General features: G+C 36.6%; 1 protein-coding gene across 1 annotated transcript in view; it reads right to left on the reverse strand.

Moving 5' to 3' along the window:
• MYT1L (myelin transcription factor 1 like) overlaps window positions 1–17,471 on the reverse strand; it is a 300,887-nt gene that overhangs the window by 119,300 nt on the left and 164,116 nt on the right. The window contains 4 exon segments of the mRNA XM_046939137.1: window positions 9,173–9,235; window positions 9,536–9,569; window positions 9,752–9,806; window positions 16,074–16,252. Coding sequence (XP_046795093.1) covers window positions 9,173–9,235; window positions 9,536–9,569; window positions 9,752–9,806 — 152 coding nt within the window. The 5' untranslated portion in view covers window positions 16,074–16,252.

Here is a 17,471-nt window from a genome sequence, read left to right on the forward strand (position 1 = left end):
TTCAGTTGTGTAGCCAGGAAACTGATATGGTAGGTCTACACATCTGGTTAAAGCAATCAGATTTTACAGAGTCCTGAGCTGTACAGTGCTGTATAGTGCTGAAGACATCGTCAGGAGATATTTGACCTCTGGGCATTTGACTTTGTACTGTGGATATATTTACTTAGATTTATTATCATCATGAAAGATATCTCAGGAGTACCTCTCCTTTCCCTGTCCTGAGATGACACTACTAGAAGCAGTGCTTCATACCAACCACTAACAAGAAGTGAAGTCTTTGAAAGAACTGTCTCAACTTATTGAAGAACTGCAATGTAAGTCTTTAAAGACATATCAGTGTATTTTTAGGAAAAAAAATATATACAAACCAAAAAACACTATTCTTTACTGGCTTTTTCCTATAAGTGTGTTTTTATTCTCTTACTCCTTCACTTTTTTATGCTTCATTTCCCTCCTTTATCACAGAATCAAAACATGGATGAGGTTGATAGGGACCTCTGGATCCATCTGGCTCAACCTCTGCTCAGGCAGAATAACACAGCACCAGGACTATGTTTAGGAAACTTCTGAAGATCTCCAAAGAGGAGACTACACACCCTCTCTGGGCAATTTGTGCCAGTGCTCCGTCACTTGCACAGCACACAATTGCATCCTGCTCCTCTATTTCAGTTTGTGGCCATTGCTTTGTGTCCTGGCAGTAGGCATCACTGGTCTCATCCTTTTTGCACCCTCCCTTTAGATATTCATGTATATTTATAAGATCTCCTCTGATCTGCCTCTTCTTAAACTAAACAGTCCCAGCTCTCTCAGCATCTCCTCTGAAGGTATGTGGTCCAGACACTTCATCAGCACTGTGACCCTACATATCCATCAATGTGGACTATTCTGCTAGCACAGTCTAGTGATTTAGACCACGCAGAAGATAGACAGACCTTCATTTCTGGTTTCCTTGTATTATAGTAAGTTTCTTGATTTCTTGTTATCTTTATATCCTCTTGTTAGTCCAGGTAATACTGCAGCGTCTGCTCTCTTAAAATCTGAATACTTGAAAGAAGTATCTTTTACCACTCTGACCCTGCCACTTTTTTGATTCTAGCAAAATTCAGATAATTCTGACTGAGGTGGGGAATAAGGTTTTAGAGCAGTGGTATTCTTAGATAGCATGCTTCCACTAATAGATTTTTTTTTCCAAGTCATCTATGTTAGTCATATTAGTGTGGATATTGGAGCAAAGAACAAAATTGATTTCCCTGTCTACCCAGCTGCCAGTATACATCAGTTCTTTTCCTATCCCCAAAGCCTTGACTTGAGATGTTTCCATCTACACCATTTCCCAACGACACAACAGCTGCTCAGAAAAACATGCTGGTAAGGAGGATATAGGCTGCTCCACAGTACCCAAAGCCCAGAGTACGAAGCTTCTCATGACTTTTTTTGTTTAGTGTAAGGCTAGTAACTATGACTGTGTTATCTCTAAAATACACAATAACAAACAGATGCCTTAAATACCCAGAGCTTTTTAAACCTCAGGGTCATTATTTTTACAGAAATATTTGAGGTAGAAATTCACAGAATAGGAAGAAGTAATTCACAAAATTTGGAACACTGGAACTGAAGCTGTTTCTAAATGTAAAATGGCTGTATCATTACAAATCAGTTATATTTTCCTCCACCTTACAGAAAAAGGTTTTTATCCAGAAAGTATGAGGTTAGAATTCCTCTGATGTCAATGCTCACTTAAAGGCCTTCACTTAAATACTAGATAAATATGAGAGATGGAGTTTTGGGCCCCACATATGCTTCTTTCTTTACCTCTTAAGATGCTTGAAATTCACTGTTTACAAGTGGAGTAACAGAGGCATATGTAGATGAAATGTGAATAAACTCTGTAGATCCTCTGTTCCACCAAGAAAAGCACAAAGTATTCAAACAGTTTATCTGCTAGGAGAAGAAAATAATCTTAGCAGGCCAACTAAATAGATTTCCCAGAGGCAAAAGAAAAATGTATATAGCTACTTCCAAGATCTTCCTGAGGAAATTATCTCCCCAGTACTACTGGGTGATCTTAAAAAAAAAAAAAAAAAAAAAAAAGAAAAGAAAAAAAAAAAGAAATTTATTCCTGCATAGTTCTCATTTACTTTGTGGTTGACAGCAAAACCTCAAAGTAGACCTCTCCACAGAAAACACTTCAGCTCTTCAGCTGCAAGTGGACTGCTGCATAAATGTTCTCAGCACCCACCACTTCAATGTCATTTCAGCAACATACGAGCCTAGGGACCCACAGCAGAAAGCTCACCCAAAATCTGCTGTTTGCTCTGACTGTACACTTGGGGCAACACTCTCCTGCCTTTCTTTTTTATTTTTCCCCCTTTTATTAGGCTAATACTCCTGGCACATGAAGATCCGTAAACTTCCTGCCACTGAAATTGCTATTCCCAATCCAGATGGTGCTATGAGGAATTAAGCTTTGGCTCTTTTGTATAGGAAAAACTAGACAATGGCTGCTAGCATGCAGAGCCACACACCCATTGCTGGTGTATATCTGGTTGATAGTTCAGACCCAACTTTGTACCTTCCTAATCATTAATCAACAATCAGACAAAGAATATATTGCCGAGTGCAGACAGCAGCCAATACAGATCTCTAATACATTATGGATTCTCTGTCAGCACGTTTATTTATTGTTTGCAGCGTTCTGCTTGAAAATCCCTATGCTCTTTCATTTTATTTATTTATTTGTTTGATTATTTATTTATTTTTCTCTAGCTGGATTTAACAAAGCAATAAAGCTCCATTTATTAACATTTTTTACAAATCCTGAAAGGTGAATTACATTACGTAAATGAAAGAATGAAATTGCCTGAGTGCATTTTTATCCTCATATAAATATCTTGTCGATCATTTTATCATTATTTAACATTATATTAAAGTTTAGCTATCAGCTGCCAAATAAATATACATTTGTTGACACTTCCAGTATTCAGTGGGATTTTTCACACTACCATAAAGGCAAGGAACAATAAGGAACTCATTGTTATGTGGTTTGGTTTTAACATAAATGCATCAGTGGACCTCAGGTTCTGCACATCATGCAACCATGCTCTACTATCAAATTAATGTTAAAATATGTATGTCCCCATTTCTGATTTATAATATCGTTGACAAATACTAAAAAGGACAAGCATGCCATAAAGTTTATGGATGGAGTGATGGCATGCACAATGATATCCTCATAAAGAATAAAGGGGGGAAAAGTTATTTATTCTTGCGGATGCAAGAACTAAAATACAGATAGACTGGCTGCGTGCACAGAATTTTTCATAAATATCCCACAGTGCACCCTGTTGTACAGCAGCCATACATTAATTAGAGCATTCAGCAGACACTGCAATGTGTTACACTCACCCAAGTGAATCTTCATTTTTCACATGCAGGGCCTTACTAATTAAAATCAGCTTTGCAATTAAATGTGGAAAATTGTGTTAAACTTTCAAGCATGGTTTATAAAAAAATGCACTTATTTTTAGGGTATTTTATTTTGATGCAAATGAATTTTCCATCAAAGTGAGACTAGTAAAAGGGAGGTATGAGGATTTCTCTTTTTTGTATTATAGATGCTCCTCTCGGTTGCAAGTTGCAATGCTCCACTATCTCTCTGCCAGTACCTGGCCCTGTTCCAATGCTTTTAGTGAGTGCTATCTGTCAAGGCATGAATAATACAGCCCCTAGGCTGTCGGCAGAATTCAAATGAGGCATACATCAGGAAGCAAGCACTCGACTTTAGCTCCAGAACATGCTCCTGTGAAGACAGGCAATTATTCACCCACGGCTGCAGCCATGGCAATCAAACTGGTGGGTGAAAAGGTATATGAAATGAAAAAATTTGAATAAGAAATATGGCACAACAAGCCAGAGAAATTCAATAATTTTCTAATAAGAGAGAGACATTTCAGTCTTTTAATTTTGAAGTTTGGGAGTCAGAATTATTTCTCACTCAGTCGGAATTTTCATAATCAGAAGAATGCTAAACTCTAAGGTATTTATAGATTCAAATAAATTTGTTGTATCGAGTGTCATATCTCATGCTCAAAAATTAAGAGACTAACAAAACAATTCTGTCTGCATAATGTAATACATGGAAACATACAGTCTCAAAAAGCAACAAAGAACTGTCTGATCTCAAGACATTTGTTGGTAAAGTAAAATGTGACAGAGTTTATAAGGCTGGGGGCAATTCATATACTATAGATCCAGACATTATCCTCCTCTCCTCACTTTTGAGACCTGCTTCTTTTCACCAGTGATTAATGAAAAAAAAAATCCTGTGCAAATGTAATACGAATGGAAGACAAGTTAGGGACAATTTTTGGTAGATGAAATCTCTAAGTTGCATAATTTCATCTGAATTCTTATTTTCATCAAATTGAAATTCTTTAAATAGTGAGAGCTCTATCAGTATTTCCATTTCAAATTTGAAGGGTGTGTCATATGGCCCTAATAATTCATCCTTCACTTAAGTTTGATACATAATATTTCAGAATAAAATTTCAGACAATGGTTCTTATCTGTTTTCAAATTCACACTGATGCAAGTATATGCATTAAAAGAATCCTAAATTAATACATATAGTTCCACATACCAGCTTAAGATTCTTTTTAGGAATCACATTTATTAAAACATGTTTTTTTTTCTGAGGAATGTCATATTTTGCAAGTGATTCGTCCATTACGGAGTCTGATTGCTTTTGTTACTGGAGAAATAGTTTAAAAAACAATGTTAAGAAGCTTTTAAAATAGGCCACTGCATGTAGTTAGTATTTTTTTTTTTTTTAATGGAAATTAGGTATAATTTTTACAGTCTGTCTAAATACCTATTTACATGAGAAACCTTAAACATCTATTGGGTATATGATGTGTTGTTTACTTAAAAAAAATGCTAAGTGCATCAGAACACAGTAGTGTGCAGTGCTTACAAAGCCATCAGTCTCATCTACTTGGTAAACAGCAGGCCACACTTAGTGCTCAGTTACTTTAGAGTACCTATGGGTTTATTACGTGCATAACTTGGACACAAAGTTGGATTTGGTTTTACATTTATATCTGTATACATAGAATGTGAATCCTTTCGTCTTTGAAGTTCAGTAATGAAACTGGCAAAGTTTCTTCTAAGTGCAATGCATGAATACTCAAATCTTAACTTTTTTTTCTTTAGACATTTAGCTGACAGACATCCTGAATACAATTCTGAGAGCGTGGTCCTAGTGGACAATGTTTAACTGCAATATACTGAGATGAGTTGATTGCAGCTAAAAGTATTCAAAGGATGTGGAACACATTTATTCAAAAATAATACACAGCTTGGAAAGTGTAAGAGCGCTTGTCTATTATTATGACACTACCCATAGTGGACCTGGAGAGCTACTAAGGGAATACAATAAACAGTATTAGGAGTTTGGTCCAGGGAGAGACTCTGCTTTTCACTCCTTAGATCGGAACTCTTCTCTTGTCTCCACAATTACCTGAACGGGTCTATGTCTCTCTCTCCCTTCCTCCCTCCCTCACATATCTTCCATAACTCATGCCTTTCTTGTTCGTTTTTCCCACAAAGATATGCCTTTAACTGCATATTCTAGTTGATCTTAGGTGCCTGGAAATACAAATGATATTTGTCTGAAGTGCAACACTGAGGCGCTGCCTCATGCTGTGCATCCTAGCCAGTGCTGAAGAATCCATGGTCCTTCAAGTTTCTAGGTATTACTAAAATGCAAAAATGATAAGACTGCTCTTAACACACCTAATTTTGGGAATTTCCCCTTAGTGCCCAAAACTGGGGTGCTTTTTGATCTTTGTAAGCAGTCATTAGGGAGAGATGCTTCCTCCACATTAATTTTAAAGATACTAGCATCTTGGATTTAAAACTACTCAGTAGAGCAGCCTGTCCATATTAGGTGACTTGATAGCAGGCCCAACTAGCAAGCTAAGTTAAGCACCACACTTAAGAGTTAAGACCAAAGTATTCACTGTCATGCCATGTTTAATTTAACGGTTTCTTCTACAAAGAAAAATCCAAAAAGATAGAAATGATGCAATAAGGCACTGCCACTCTTATCCTATCCTAGTACCAGTCTTGTGTTTCGCACTACAATGGCTTATAAGTCCTGCTTGTTTCCTTGGCAAAGTCTAGCACTGCACAGTTATGGTGTAGATTTGTAAACTTCCCAGCAGCCTGTTCATAATTAATTTCATAATGAAACATTGATAAAACCCTCCTTTGCATTCTATTTGATATTTTCTCAGCAGAACAATATCTCATCCCCTAAATTTGCCTGAAAATTTGAAAGGATCTTTTTGTTTCAGTTGAAGTTTAATGTAGCATCTGAACACTGTTTTCACTGTAATACTGGTATTACAACAATAAAATTAAATTAACAAAAATAAAATTAAATTGAAAACAAAGCAAAACCAAAAATTCCAGAGACTTCATGATGTTATTAAAAAAACTCTCAAAATAGAATAATGTTAGAAAGCTCTGAATGCATCTAGTAAAAGCAAATACATTTCATTTCTTATAATGAGTTAGTCTGATATTCTGAATAGAAAGGTCTTAACCTCATTAAAATGCTCTGTGGGCCTAAATGGAATTGAGTTAGGCAGCACCTGAGAGCATAAAATTTTTAAGATAGTCCATTTTCTTTGGAAGAAATGTCGGATGGCCTTTCGTACCCAAACAGAAAATTAGAAAAAAAAAAAAAGATAAATTCTTTCAAAATTTTTCAAAAACTTTAAATTCCTAGGTGATTGGACTAAAAATAAATTGCTGTTTCAGGAAATAGGTGTGTTGTAAGCCTCAACAAATGATTTTGTTTCTACACTAAATGAGACATACATCAGAAAAATGTATTTTGATTAGTGAATTGGCAATTAGAGTGGTAAGAAAACAATTAAAAAACTTAAGAATTCCTAGGAAGAAAAAAAATAATTTTTGATATATTTCCAATTTTTATTTTTTCTGCATCCACCCTAAAATTTCATTTAATTAATAGTTCTGAGATTCTGTCTGCTTGTGTACTGGCAAACAAGAATCATGTTACGAAAACAAAATATGGAATTGATGCCTCAAGACCTCCTGTAATCCTTTCAAACCTTGTATCTTTCCCTTCTCCCTACCCCAAAAAGCTGATATCAGACAAACATGGGTAAAAGTTAGCGTAATTCAGAAGAAAAGTTTGATTTTTTTTTTAAGCCTGAGAACTTTCCTCCGTGTGGCTTCAAAATTATTGGTTTTGAAAACAGCGTGTAAATCCCATGAAGCATAAAGAAATGAATGTAGTCACAATCTTGTAACTAGGAAGGACATTATAATCATGTCATTTAACTGATAGCTATTCATGAAATTTCGGAAGGAAAAGGATTTGGAGCCATTCATTAATTACTGATGAAGTCTGTATTTACGTGAAGAAAACGGAGAAAGAAAAACATGATTTGAAATGAGAAATCAATAGCAGTTTCAAAAAGAGTGGTTTTGGCTAATTCTCCTATATAAGTGTTCCAATTTAACCAAATCCTTCAAACTATCACAAAAAGATTATCATTTTTTATGATTGAAAAAAGGATTACGAAAATAAATCTAAATAAAAATATGTAATGCCTCATATTTAAAAAAAATGTAATTCAAAATAATTTTAGTATCAGTCACATCCATTTCTTGTTTTAATTTTGAAAGTATTTTCTTGATTTGTCCCCTAAGCTTCATTCACTGTTAAGAAACGACGTATCTAGCACTCAGTGGACTGATATCTCACTATTTTGCATTTTGCATTTTTCAGATAAATGTCTTAACCATGAATGCACAGAATAGGATAGAACAGTATAGGACAAGCTAAAACATGATAGAACAGAACAGAACACAAGTTGGAAGGAACCTACAAATATCATCAAGTCCAACAGCATAATTTCCATTTAATTCATAAAAAACATGTCCCATGTCCTCACAATGAATCATCTATCAAATTTGCTGCTAAATATGCATTCTTGTAAGTGTAAACACCACAAATGCTTTAAAATCTGAATAACTCAATAGCGAAAAAAAATCTTAACAGTTCCAGGAGAATTTAACAGTAGTTTGAACACATTTCTCTTCACATGGCCAAAACATCAGCCATTTAAAAAAGTCTGCTGTATAAAATATGTTAAATGAAATGCACTGCACACAAGAAAAAATAATGTGCCCTTGAGCTTAAACGTTGATATTTTTTTAAAAAACATTGCATGAGAAGCTAATACATGAACAATTTAGTAAATGAACGCTTTTTTATACAGACGTACAAGACAATATTGAATATTGCAGATAAAATTAAATACTGAGTTCTAAATTAATTTAATTTAAAAATTAAAGCACATGTACATAAGTGTAACACAATGCTGTTATTAACATAACTATATTATTAACAGTAAACATCTAAACATATTTTCTTAATGGAGATCTTACCACGTATCAGTTCAGAATCTCGAGTAATCTATAACGGTATCTATAACTATAGTGTAATACTTGAATCCAGAGGTCTTATTATCAATGATTTTGTCTTACGCTTTGACCCTTGAACCTAACCAGATCATCAAACTCACAGTGTTCAGAAGCTCTCGTTTAGCTATGAAATTCATTAAATAACAGAAATAACAATGGCACCAACATGTCAGCAAGGCCAAATTTTACTTTGCAACACATGATCAAGAGAGCTGTATGAAAAAAAATTGAGAGAAGACTGAAAATGGAACAAGATTCCTCAGTAAGAACTTGGTTTAGGTTTATGTGTGAAATTCACCTCCATGTTTAAGATGGATAGAGTGGTCCTGTGAGTATTACAAGAGGGTTTAGGACCTGTCCTCATTTGCATTTATAAAGTTTTTAATTTATGTGATGTTTAAGCTTGGTAGAAATTTCAAAGGTTTTGAATAACATAGCACAATAAAGACAAATGAAAAACACTACTTTAGGGAACAAAAAAAAAAAAAAGAGAGAGAAGAAAAAGATATGAATCCAGATAGATTCTAGGTCTAATTTCAATTTTTTATCATTGTTTGGTTTATCAAGGTCATGCCAGCTGACTTGTTTTCATGCCAACTGACTTGTTTACCAAATCATTTCAATAATTATGAAAAATTATAGATATTACCTTCTGTGCCTTGCATATTTGCCACTAACATGACCACTGCCATCACAGCCAGGCGTGGGACAGCTGCAAAAGAGAGAGAATTAATTATACAGATGCGGATGTGCTGCAGAAAAATTATACTAAAAGCAGGCAGGAGGTATTACAGAGATGGAGGGCAACAAAGACAGAGAGAAATCAAATAACTGAAGGGGGAAAAAAAAAAGAGGGGATGCTTTTTATTAGCAAGTCTCGAGGGAATTAATTTCATCAGTGCAGCAGGGCATGAGCAAACCACCAATGAACTTGAAAGTGCATTATACCCATTAAAAGGCATGAATTTTCTAAATTGCTAATGGGGATACATTTTACACTCAGAGCACTAACCTGAACAGCTCTTGTATGGCTGGTTCCACGGGAACTGCAGAGAGATGGAAAATATATAAAGATTTATCATCTATTACAAGTACCCCTCTTCTACAGAAAATTACCAGAAAGGTTGCGTAAAAGCAAGGGTCAGAATGAATCGTGCAAAGAGATTCTGGAGGATGAAGGTCACCCTGAGTGGGGGCCTTGAGTGATTTACTGAAGCAGGAGACGTACCTCGAACACCTTTGGAGCGTGTGCGATGGCGCTTCTCGTCTGCATCCACCTCCATCTGGGAATAGATTAGCAGGCAGTCAATGTTCTTATCCTGCATGCACAGACTATCAATGCACAGACTGATACAGTCTCTCACACAATTTATTGACGCTATTTTAATTCCATTTTATCCCGTAAGGGAAAGTCCACCTTACAAAGGATCTTTTGGATCTTTGCGTTTGTTTAAAAACAAGAAAATGCAGTAATTTCTGCTTTAATGATCCCATTTGCATTCCCTAATTTCATAGCACATTTTGTGCAACAAAGTGCTAGTTCTTACCTTCTACAGGGTGTTTCTGACAGAGAGCCCTGGTAATGTCCTTATTTTGAAACAAGGGTGCAATAGATTTCTACACAGTTTAAAATTAAAACTCAATGGCTCCCACGCTATGGGTTGCTTTCTAACCAAATACTTCACATTGGGAGAGGAAAGAATAGTGACAGAAAAGGAGATAAAGACTCATCATTAGAACTTCACGGATTTCATTTTATTTTGGATGGTGCAACGACCTTTGCATGTTTCATTGTTTAGACGTGTTTTTCTAGATTCAGGAATGTGCTCACTCGATAAAAATGGTTAAATCTTTACCTTCATTTTATAAACACTGTTCCTATCAGACATGACTCCTTTTGCAGTGATAAATACACAGAAATCTTAAATCTTTCCCAGGTAGGGGCAGGGCTGCTGATTAGAGCTGAAAGTATAAACATTGATCTGTAGTAGTTACCATAGGGCCACAAGGATTTTTCTGATCTTCCACATACTGCTGTCACCAGATTTTCACAGGTGAAACTGCACAGGCTTAGTTTATAATTTTGTACAGTGTAAGCAGATTGCAGTGAATTCTGTTGAGAGACCATGGCCCTGAAAACCTATGCAGTATCTGCATCACCAGCTACTTTGCATGCAGAAAAAATTGGACAGCAAGATGGATCTGTGGTAGTTTATACATAGAGATGATATTAAAAAGGTCAGAAAGCACAGACGCTGACCTTGTGGCTCTGGTTCTCTCAGGAAAAAAATAAAAACAATTACCAGTTTAGAGCTCCCTCAACTCACTGTATCACAAGGAAAGAGCCAAAACAGTAAAACTTGTGGGTGGCAGGCATTTAGTGGAAAGAAAGAACCACTTTCACAAGACTCTATGCTGCCACTTTAGCTCTGCTTCTTGGTATTCATCACCTGGTTCCTGGCAGCATGATTTATTCCACTCTTTAGGGATGACCTTCTAAAATAAGCACAAATCACAAAAGCTACTATAGCAGCAGCCTCTACTTAAGGGGCTTCAATTCCAATGTCTACCTCTGCATCATCTGGAGTGTGTTTCATTAAGATACCTCTGTATAGCTGTGTGAATATATATTTAAAGCTTTGGCTCCCATCACAGTCAATCAATGGTATTATCTGAGGTACTGTAAGGTATCAAGCCTCTCATTGCCAGTCCAGAATGATACAAAAGGGCACATGCAGGTCGCCTGCTGTATTTGTTGACTCTCTGTATGTTTTAATCTCTGGTATGAGAAATGGCATTTGCTGTCTGTGCCTCAGTAACTGAACTTCACCCAGTCAGCATTGCCATCAGAGCTCGGGGAACAAGTCCTCTCATCATCTAGAGGTATTTTGCATGGTCTCAATCAGTCTGTAGGCACCTCTGTCTCCATTGTATAGCTCTCTGTTGACTCTAAGATACCTGGCATGCGTCTGGATACCTGCTATGGATGCCTAAACTGAACATAATCTGTGTCTATTCTACACCTTGAGTTCAAACTTTGATGGCTCTCACTCCCTAAGACTTGATGTGCATCAACTGTATGTCCTAATTCCACACAAATACTTTTTGAACTTGAGTTTCAAACTATTCAGGGACCTACTGCATTCCTGCTGCAAAGGAATGAGCATCACTTGCAATTTCTGCCAGGAAAATATTAAACAAACAAACAAATGAAAACAAAAATGAACAAAGCTGGTTTCCTTGCAAAGGAAACCTATGTAGGCAGGCCAAAAGGATTCTGTAGCAGGTTTATGCCATTACCTCACAGGGACCACCAAAGAAGGAGGGTTGTGGAGGTGTGCACACAATGTGCAGTTTAATCCTAACCCATCAGTCCATGGCATGGGACAAATTACTTTGCAAGTCCAGTTAACCAACATTTCTGCTTAAGAAACAAGATTTTCAAGTTGCCCTACCAAAGCAGGTAGTAGCATCTCTGGAATGTTAAAATTAGCCATCAGATGACAGTACTACTCTTTTCATTAACAAGAGAACAGTACCATTCTGTAACTCATGTAATGCATAAGGCTATGTGAAGACACCAAAATTGGAGTTATTGATTTTTACCCTAATATGTTTTTTAAAATGTTTAGAAAATATTATCTAGCATCATTTGCCACTATCAAAAAACTTGCTGAAAGAACTATTACGAACAGAACCTAGAAATGCTGCCCCAGCTGTTAAGAAGGGGCACACCACGAAAAAGATTAGTGTGCCTTTCAAAACCTAAATAAGCGTTGTAATTCAAGCATGCAGAGTTTGCTTTTAACTATACTGGCAGTCAAAGAATCACAGCATGGTTTGGATTGGAAGGATCCTTTAAAATCATCTAGTTCCAACCTCCTGCTATTGGCAGGGACACCTCCCTCTAGACCAGGTTGCTCAAAGCCCCATTCAGCCTGGCCCTGAACACATCCAAGGAGGGAGCATCCATAACCTCTCTGGGCAACCTGTTCCAGTGTCTTACCACCCTTACAGTAAAGAATTTCTTTCTAATATCTAGTCAAAATCTACCCTCTTCCAGTTTAAAGCCATTTCCCTCATCCTGTCACTAAGCTGGAAAAGCCCCCATGTGATCCATGCAATCTAGATCTACAATCAGGTCAAAGAAGTGAAAAAAAGACTGAAAAAGCTGCAGGCATGCAGGATTATCTTAAATTTTCATGTGTATCCTATGTAGACTGATGTTCCTCCAGAAAGGCATAAACCTGTATTTCTGACCTAGATGCCTTTTCATATATGGTAACGTCTTGGATGCTTTAGGACATCTCAAAGGATGGTAGGTGTCTATATTTAGGCAATGTTCACTCACAGCTCTTCAGTACTTTGTCATTTTGAATCTTCAGTCTTTTCACCCCAGTGTATTCAGTGTTTGATTCTGGGAGCAAGAAATTTCTTGAAATTCTACATGACACCTACCTCCTACCATAGGAAACCCTGAATGTGCTGCTGGAATGGCCAGAGAACAGTAGTCTGCTCCAAGGCCTACTATTAGTTCGTACAGATGCAAACTTCCTCACAATTTTTACGTGTATGTTAATCTGCATATCACAGAATCAGAGAATTGTAGGGTTTAGAACGGACCTCAAGAGGCCATGGAGCCCAACCCCCATATATTTCACATGCAGATTTTCTCATATTAAACAAACAAAAAGCATTCTATATTAAGGTCCTTTTTTTCTTTTCTTTTCTTTCTTTTTCTTTTTTTTTTTCTTGAGATAATTGAATTAAATTAAATTTAAATTTGGAGATTATTAAATGCTAGTATTAATAAACCCCCCAAAATAAAAAATAACAAAGAGCAAGCATTTGTCATATTAAGTCCCAGACATTATCCCCTCAAATTAACCAGGACTGATGGCTCTCCAAGATACTATTGATACATAACAATACTGCAGTATTTGGGAAATACTTGGGAACTGAAGAAAAATTCTGAAAAAAAAACCACAATTGTAGCAGTCTAAGCCAAACTTTACTAAGCGCTGAGAGGATGGTGTGGCACACTTACTAAATTGTACTGAAATTGACCCTTAGTAACATCATATAGGAACTGATATAGGATTCAAGATAATGACATAATTAGCAACAGTCAACACTTTATCATGGAATATTTGTAGTCAGGAATACTTGAAACTGCTTTTTGATGATGTTTCTAAATTTGTTGATAAAGGTACCTACGTTAAGATATTGTGTACCTGGACACCTTTTAAACATTTCACGCTCTCTTATTCAATATTCAGATAATAAATATTCATACCATCAGCATATTCATAATGGTTAACAAATATTTCTCCAGAAAAAAAAAAGTGTAAAAAGTTTCTTTACAAAATAATTGTAAAAATTAAAACTACATATTTAGTGAGAGCCTTTCAGATATAATCCCACAGTTACATGTTCTAGCCTTATAATATTCAGTATCATCACCAGCTCTCTGGAAGTTTATATTTTACTGAAATATGCAGATATTGCAAAACTTAATGGAGTGATAAACAATGTTGGAGACAGGCCAATTACATATACTGGCCTGAACTGCCTGGCAGATTTAACTCATCTAAAGAACATGCCAATTCCAAGGTGCTATATCTATGAAAAAAAAAAAACGTAGGCCATGCTTGAAAGACCAAAGTTCATAATCTGCAAGGCAGTAACAGTGAAGAGGATCTGGACCGCCAGACAAGCATGGGCAATTACTGCCTTAGCTAAAGGGCACAGTGTGATCTGTAGCTGCTCAACCTTTAAGGCTATAAGAATTTTCCAGAAAGCCACTGAGGTACTCAGATACGGTCAGCAACTTTGATAACAGAGGGCAAGTTTTCATCAAAGCCATACCTATTTTTCTGTTAGCTTGCTTGATACCCTGTTGGAGACTTTTCATTATATAGACTTAAGCCTGTGAGTCTCATCATACTTAGGCTGCAGCTAAGCTCCCAAAAGTTTCTACAGTCAACACCACTTTACCTATCTCTAGCTGTGCTCACATAGCTACCATATGTGCTTCCTCAGGGCTGCCAGCTTTGAGGGATCCAGAGCTTTGGGCTCCACTACAGGACAAATGGCAAGTTTTGCTCACTAGCAAGGAGGTAATTCAGACTTTCTTTCCCAGCAGACAGGTAGACCAGAAAATGATCCTTCTTGTTAAAATTGTCAGTCTCTCTGTATTTCTTGCTAAAGGCACGCAGCATTAGAAGTTCAGTCTGAAGCTCCAAAACTAGTTCAGCCAACACATGCTTAGTGAAGTATTCCAGTTTCACTATAGCTGTAATTCACTGGACGTCTGAAAAGGCATTGAAGAAGCCAAGAGCCTTAAATCAGTCTTTTTTTTTCCTTTCCAAGCTTGCTATTGTACTGCTATTATAATGAAATGCTTCAGAAACGACTCATCTATTCCTGATTTACAGCTTATTCCATAAATAACATATTCTAATTTGCATTAAGACAGACACACTCAGTTTCTAACAGTACTGATTGAACTGTTCAGAGAAGCAACCTCAGTGAGGATGTTTGAATACTGAGAAAAGTCAGGAAAGAATCACAGCAATAAGATGGAGTCTAAAAAATTCTGATACGCTATGCAAAACTCTATGCAAAAATATAATTTAATCAAGAGAAAATTAAGAACATTTACTTGACCAGGGTCTGCAAATGCCCACTGTACACAATGATTTCCAGGAGGAGAGTCAACTCTTAAAAGAGCAGATGATAGCAGGAAAAGGGGAAACAGTTTTTAGTTGAAAGAAGGAAGATTTAGGTTGGATATCAGAGGGAAATTCTTTACAGTGAGAGTGGTGAGGTGCTGGAACAGGCTGCCCAGAGAGGCTGTGGATGCCCCATCTCTGGAGGTGTTCAAGGCCAGGTTGGATGGGGCCCTGGGCAGGCTGGTCTAGTATTAAATGTAGAGGTTGGTGACCCTGCCTGCAGCGGGGGGTTTGGAGCTTGGTGATCCTCGAGGTCCCTTATAACCCAAGCCGTTCTAAGATTATATGTGTTCTTACACTGAATGACCCAAGATTTAGGCACTTTTTTTTTTTTTTTTTTTTTTTTTTTTAAGTTGAAATTATAAACTATTTGACCAAACATGGTCATAGATATATCATTTCATCTGGAGATGTTACCATTAAGCAGAAGGGGAAAATAAGGTGAAGATTTTGGGAAATTAATATGTGCAGATCAAGCTAATGTAAACCTGCTCTCATTGTGTATGCATAAAACCTTAACTTTGCACATGACACAAAATCTTACTGGCTTTACTTCTAGAGATCTGATCCCTGATGCAGAGTTTCCTACTCAACTGACTCAGTTTTCAGTTGGAGTTAGTGATGCAATGCTTATAACAATATGCTCCAACAGATCCGTCACTTCCCCACGTTTCAGTAGTGTAGACTAAGTTTGAACTGGTAACAATATTTGACCCTTAACTTATGCCTTACTAATCCCAGTCCTGTAAAGTAATTGCATTCTGTGACAAAAGGGTTGCATTTGTGGATGAAAGAATAGCAGTAGATGCCATTTACCTCAACTTTAACAAGACTTTCGGCACGGTGTTCTTGTATCCCGTTATCACTCTATATGCATAGTCAGTCCTTTGAAATATGTTCTCAGTATTTCAATCCTCTTATTCAGGATCTTGATTTTCACAAAAAACTTGAAAGATTCACCCAATTTTTTATGCACTTATTTTTGATGATTGGATCTACAAAACAAAACAGAGAAAAAAAATGTAGGAAAGAAAGTCACATTAAGAAGATACCTGAATGCTTAAGGAAAGGTCAGGAAAAAGGGAAAACAATTTCCCTGTCCTTTCAGACCCTTTTTTCACCAACCTAGGTGCTTTCTTGGTATAGACATCTGAAATATAGTTCAAATATTTTAAAACCCCCTTTTCAAGTAAAACGGCAAGCTTTATAAACAATTATCAGATTTTAATCTTTCCTTTCACAAAGATACCAACATAAGTTAAATCCTCTTAAAGTAGAGTTCCAGGGGAAAGTTTGTGAAGATAAAAGTTAGAAGTTAAGGGCATGCATTACAAACGGACACAATAAGCATGTGATGAGATTGATGGCTAGAACATAAATTACTCCTTTGTGCAAACATTTATTAATATCAAGGACAGTCCTTCTTGCCGAAAAACAGAAGAACATATCCTTGGGATTTGCCCTCTAACTTTGCATATGACTCATTCTCCTGCTGTAGTGCAGAGAAGGAATCCTTATCCTTCTATTTTCAGATGAACACTGCTAGCTGCACCTGAGTCTGTAGATGCAGAACTGAATAAGCACACTTTTGGTAAAGTCACATGTTCACCACATATTCCTTTTGTAAAGAAACACGTTTAAGATTAACTTAAACATTCTGGAGGAAAGATAGAAAACACCTTCAAGTATTTCTCAATGGCTTCCTATCATGTAGAGTTGAAAAGAGCCAAACTGCATGCTACTCATTTAAGCATTTCTTCTTTTACTAGTTTTTTGGTGTTGTTGGTCGTGTTGTTTTTTTTTTTACATGGACAGATACGAAGGATGAGAAAGTAGAATGGTAACCAGAGTTAAGGAGAAATAGCACTAGATCTATAGCACCTGGAGAGAAGACTCTTCAACCTGTAGCTCCCTGAAGATGCTTCAGATATAATCACTGAGTAGGCGCTACGACATGAGCTGTAGTAGAATTAAAACTTCTATCAGGGAGATCTGGAATATGTCTACACAACTCAGCAACTCAAATTCCCGCAAATTCCCATGGTTTCTTAAACCACTAAAATAATCAGCTTTGCCCTCAAAAACTCATAATCAGATACCAAGTCTTAATGCCTAATTTCAAATCTATCAGTGAGCCCACATCTTCTTATGCAACTGAGAAGAAAGGCTTGTGCATCGGTGAAGCTGGAATACAAGCACATTGTCTCTCCTTAG

This window comes from Gallus gallus, chromosome 3 (assembly GCF_016699485.2).
Source record: "Gallus gallus isolate bGalGal1 chromosome 3, bGalGal1.mat.broiler.GRCg7b, whole genome shotgun sequence".
NCBI lineage: Eukaryota > Metazoa > Chordata > Aves > Galliformes > Phasianidae > Gallus > Gallus gallus.